The sequence below is a fragment of the Physella acuta genome, unplaced genomic scaffold, assembly GCF_028476545.2.
Source record: "Physella acuta isolate Inbredline_101_S28 unplaced genomic scaffold, ASM2847654v3 ptg001204l, whole genome shotgun sequence".
Taxonomy (NCBI): domain Eukaryota; kingdom Metazoa; phylum Mollusca; class Gastropoda; family Physidae; genus Physella; species Physella acuta.
The window spans coordinates 1-5,286 of record NW_026732721.1 but is presented as its reverse complement, the minus strand read 5'-3'; the positions used below and the strand labels follow the sequence as shown (position 1 = coordinate 5,286).

The 5,286-nt window shown below is 35.4% G+C and overlaps 1 protein-coding gene across 1 annotated transcript; it reads left to right on the top strand.

The window, feature by feature from the left end:
• Positions 1-518: 518 nt before the first annotated feature.
• LOC131957077 (carotenoid-cleaving dioxygenase, mitochondrial-like) lies at positions 519-5,009 on the top strand (the record flags this gene model as incomplete). The annotated part of the gene is made up of 6 exons (XM_059321777.1): positions 519-525; positions 556-660; positions 2,198-2,453; positions 2,751-2,898; positions 3,677-3,824; positions 4,807-5,009. Coding segments are annotated over exons 1-6 (867 nt in total), but the record flags the coding sequence as incomplete, so codon positions are not given.
• Positions 5,010-5,286: the final 277 nt, after the last annotated feature.

Sequence of the window (5,286 nt, the reverse complement as noted above, 5' to 3'; positions counted from 1 at the left end):
GACTCACATCCCTATATACTATATATATATATATATATATATATATATATATATATATATATATATATATACATATATATACATATATATATATATATATATATATATATAAATATATATATATATATATATATATATATATATATATATATATATATATATATATATATATATATATATATATATATATATATATACATATATATATATATATATATATATATATATATATATATATATATATATATATATATATATATATATATATATATATGATTTTATACATATGGAAAAATATTTGAACCCCCCCCCATGACCAATTCCTGGCTTCGCCACTGTTTTATACACACCGATTTTATTCATATTATTAACACTTGCTGGACATTTATAAAACACCTAGAGATACTTAACACTTATGTAAAAGTTCTCTGATTACCTTGCAATCGTCTGACGTAAGATTTTTTTCTCGAAGTCGGCAGCTCCAGCAACAAATCTCAGTAGTACAATGCTATGGTGTTATGTTCAGTAATTAAAGGCTAAGACACATTCATCCAGCGTTTAACGGGCACGAAACGGAGACGATGGAGAACAGGCTGCCGCAGTATTTTGATCTAGACCAGACGGCCCATCTTGACCAGCCGGTGGACACACAGCTGACAGGTGAGTCAATCTGTTCAATTCAATTCTAATCCTTTTGTGAAGCACTGGGACCAAGAAGCACCTTCTGCATGCTGTTAGATGATAACATTCTACAGGAATAAAAGGGCAAATTGAGGGATGTCTCTTCGTCTGTCTGTTATTCGCATGTAAGCAAATTTCAGATGCCAATTTTAGCAATAGAACACAGTTTACAGTTTACCACGAAAAAAACAAACAAATACAAAATACGTTTATAGCAAGAAGCGCTTAAATGCACTGAAAATAAAACTATTTCACTTTCTTTCATAAAAAACTTTTGTCGCTTATGAGATCTTTTACCTATTTTAGCGACAAAAGCTTTAGTTATCTCCAATTATGTTATTGAATATGGTAATCTATCGAGTGATTTAATTTTGTTATCTCCCCTTAGTTTCGAACCCATTTAATCAATTTTTATTAACTAATTAGGTATCTAATTAAATTTAAAAATAGATAGACTAAAATTGTCATCGAAGTGGAACGTATACGGAAAGTTTGAACGAAATCACTGCATTAGAAGTTGGTCGAAATTACAACATTTGCCACAAACTCACAAACAAACCAAAAACATTAAAAAAAAAAAACAAAAAAAAAACAGACGTTGCGAACTAAAAAAAGCTTGTAAAAAATATAGCCTTCTCAATCATCGCGATTACAGTGACCGAAAAGTAACCTATACTGACCGCGACTTTATAAAAATAATACATTTTTAACAAGTGCTGTAATTATATCGACCATTTGTAGATAAGACACACTTGATATTTGTAAAAAATACCTATACTACCACAGGTACATAGAAAAATAACGTATAGAAATGTAATAATGCGGGGAAGAAAATTGAATCCCATGATCGATATATTTTACTTATTTAAGTTATCAAGTGAATAAAAAACATTCCTTTAAATAAATGATTATATGTTATTTCCAGGCCAAGTAAACAACGCTCTTTTTCTATTCAATAATTTTGGCTCACTAAATTTCTGGTATCTTGAATAATTGGATACACATTTAAAAAACTACCCCACACTATTTATCGCAAAAATATATAATTGTTTACATTTAACATAACTGAAACACTAAACTTAAATCTAAACATAAACAAATAATGTAACACTAACTAAAAGCTAAACTGTATTCCATTGTGTAAAACTGGTTTAAATTAAATCATGAATCTAAGATTTAAATAATTTAATATTTAAAGGGATCGTGCACTTGAAAAATTCCTTCTGCACCACGTTAAATACACTTCACATATGCTACCTTCCTTATGATATATATATATATATACATAATTATATATATATATGTTTGTGTGTGTATGTATGTGTGTGTGTTGTGTGTGTGTGCGTGCGTGTGTGTGTGTGTGTGTGTGTGTGTGTGTGTGTAAAGGATTATAATTTTTAAACAATCCTTTTTTTTTGCTACACATATTGTAAAACAAAATATAACATTTGACCAGAAGTATTACCTTTTTGTATTTATTAATACAAACTAACGCTTGAGAACAAAATATTTCCAGGAACTTTGCCGGACTGGCTGTACGGGTCCCTGTACAGGTGTGGCAGCGGCATCTACAAGATGGGGGACACCCGCTGGAGCCACGCCTTCGACGGTCTGGCGGTCATCCACAGGTGGAGCATCCACCAGGGCAAGGTGACCTACCTGTCCTCCATCTTGGACACGGAGCAGTACAAGAAGTGTGTCAAGTTCAACCGGCTGGTGGGGGACAACTTCGGCTCCAGCTTCCCAGACCCGTGTAAAAGTATTTTTAGTCGGTGAGCTGGATTGGATGTAACGGTTAAGTCGGCATCCATCTAAAGGTCTTCCTTTCGCTACTGAGCAGTCTTTTCTCTGTCTCTTTCACAAGACAATGTAAATTTTCAGAACTTTTGGCTACCTTTCGTCATCGCTTTCACAAGACAGTGTAAAATTAAATTTTAAATATGTTTGTCTATTTTTCGGCATCACTTTAAAGAGACAGTGTAAATTTTTAGATTTTTTGTCTACTTTTTGTCATCATTTTAACAAGACAGCATCGATATTCCCTCTCACTTAACAGCATTGATCCTCAGATTCTTCAGCTACTTCATACCGCAGCCCCCAGCCAAGTACGACAACACGGCGGTCAATATTGTGGAGTTCGGGGATCGAATCTTTGCGCTGACGGAGTCAACCTTAATCAACGAGGTGACTCTGGATACACTCTCAAAGAAAGACCAAGTAAATAGTGCTACATATTAGTCACCCCCCCCCCCCCAAATATATATATATATATATATATATATATATATATATATATATATATATATATATATATATATATATATATATATATATATATATATATATATATATATATTTAAAAGTGTTTTTGCTTTGTTTATGAAAGTGAATGCACGTTATTTTTGTTTAAGATAAAAAATATTTGGCACTTATGTTGAAACGTACATTCCTCTCTGTTCCTGTTCCGTTGTTTTCTAGACGTGTCTTTTTATCATCTTCATCAGGTCATCTATGTACTCCGTCATCTTCAGTGTCTTTCCCAGTTTAAACCAGTCCATTCTTTTGTATTTTTCTCCTTATTTCTTTAACGTGGTACTGTTTATTTCAAGACTTATTTGACGACACATGTTTGGCTTTCGGGTTTTTACGATTGGTAGCAGGTATTCATGATGACCAATCGACCAATGGACCTGGATGGTATTCGGTCATCGTGATGACGTATCAACCATTGGACGTGGTAGGTAGTAGGTCATCACGATGACCAATCGAACATTGAACCCAGTCACCCACTCCGTAATTGGAGTGACGTTGTCTTTAAACTAGATTCATAATATGTTTATATATTACATATTACATCTCATTTCAGCGACTCCAACTTTCTTTAATTGTTGAGTACGTTACGTGATGTTCAAAGAATTAAAAAAAACTACTTTTGTCTGTAAATGTATCGCCTATAGCTAACTTTAATTTTAATTTTATTCTAAAATTGTTCTAGATTGAACTTCGAAAAGTTGTAGCGGTTCACATCGGTACAGCACATCCTCATACTGCAGCAGACGGCACCATGTTTTATTATGGGACGAGCCTGGAGTACTCAAGGGCGTATAACTTTATCCGGATACCCCCGGGGGGAGTGGGAAAAGGTCAGAACTATTGACAAAATATTGTATCCGAGTAAATCGGTTAATTTTCTGGATGCGGTTAGTATAATATCTATTTTAAATTTACTTTATGAGATATTTTTTTGTTTTAAAAATAACACATTAAACAAATACAATTGTGTGTAAGCGGTATCAAGTACACGGAGCTCTGTAGCCAACTTAATCTGCCATTTAAAAGGTCGAAATATATTCCTCGACTTCGTAGTCTTTAGGGTAAAATATTGTATAGAATACTCTTTGTTTTGCAGTCTCCAGCTTTATGTAGAATAAAGGTCAATGTATGTCTCTACATCAGCTACAACAATATATGCCCCCCCACATCAGGTAAACCAATATATGCCCTCACATCAGGTAAACCAATATATGCCCCCCCCCCCACATCAGGTAAACCAATATATGCCCCCCCACATCAGGTAAACCAATATATGCCCCCCACATCAGGTAAACCAATATATGCCCCCACATCAGGTGAACCAATATATGCCCCCCCACATCAGGTAAACCAATATATGCCCCCCACATCAGGTAAACCAATATATGCCCCCACATCAGGTGAACCAATATATGCCCCCCCCCCCCACATCAGGTAAACCAATATATGCCCCCCCCCCCACATCAGGTAAACCAATATATGCCCCCCCCCCCCCCACATCAGGTAAACCAATATATGCCCCCCCCCCACATCAGGTAAACCAGTATATACCCCCACATCAGCTACAGCTATATATGCCACCACGCCAGATATACCAATGAAAGCCCCCCCTCCCTCCCTAATCAGTGTGTTTCACCAATACTGCTCTGAACATCATCATATTTTTTCCTTTAGTGTCCAAGACACACAGGCAGATGAAGTAGAGTTCATCTGTTTCTTGGTGAACTCAAGGCCGTCTCATAGATTCGGGCCCAGGATCCGAACTCGAGACATTTGGGTTAATAGCTAACATTTACCTGTAACTGTTCCCAGAACTGTTCCACGGAGCTGAGATCGTGGCCAGCGCGGCCAGCAGGTGGAAGATGAACATCAGTTACACACATTCTTTTGGAATGTCCGAGAACTATTTCATCCACCTCGAGCAGCCCATGACCTTGAACATCCCCAAACTGATGACCTTGAAAATGAGGGGGAACTGCCTGGCGGATTCCATTCACAGTTTCCCAGACGAGACGGTACGTTTGATTTGGTGGCAACTCGTTAAGTGTTGACGTTTATGTGTATAAGGTTAACGTGTTTGTGTTGAGGTGAAAGTTATGTAATGGGTTAAAGATTTAGCAAGAGCAACCATTGTGTATTTCTCTGGTTTTAATTGAATTAGGGTTATGTTTAAATAAGTTAAAATGCTTTTAATTTAAACAATACATTTTTAGTATACGTTTTTTAAAAAGAACAAAACAAAACAATGTCAATGCATTCGTTTCTTTTTTTCTTACGACTACTATTCATATA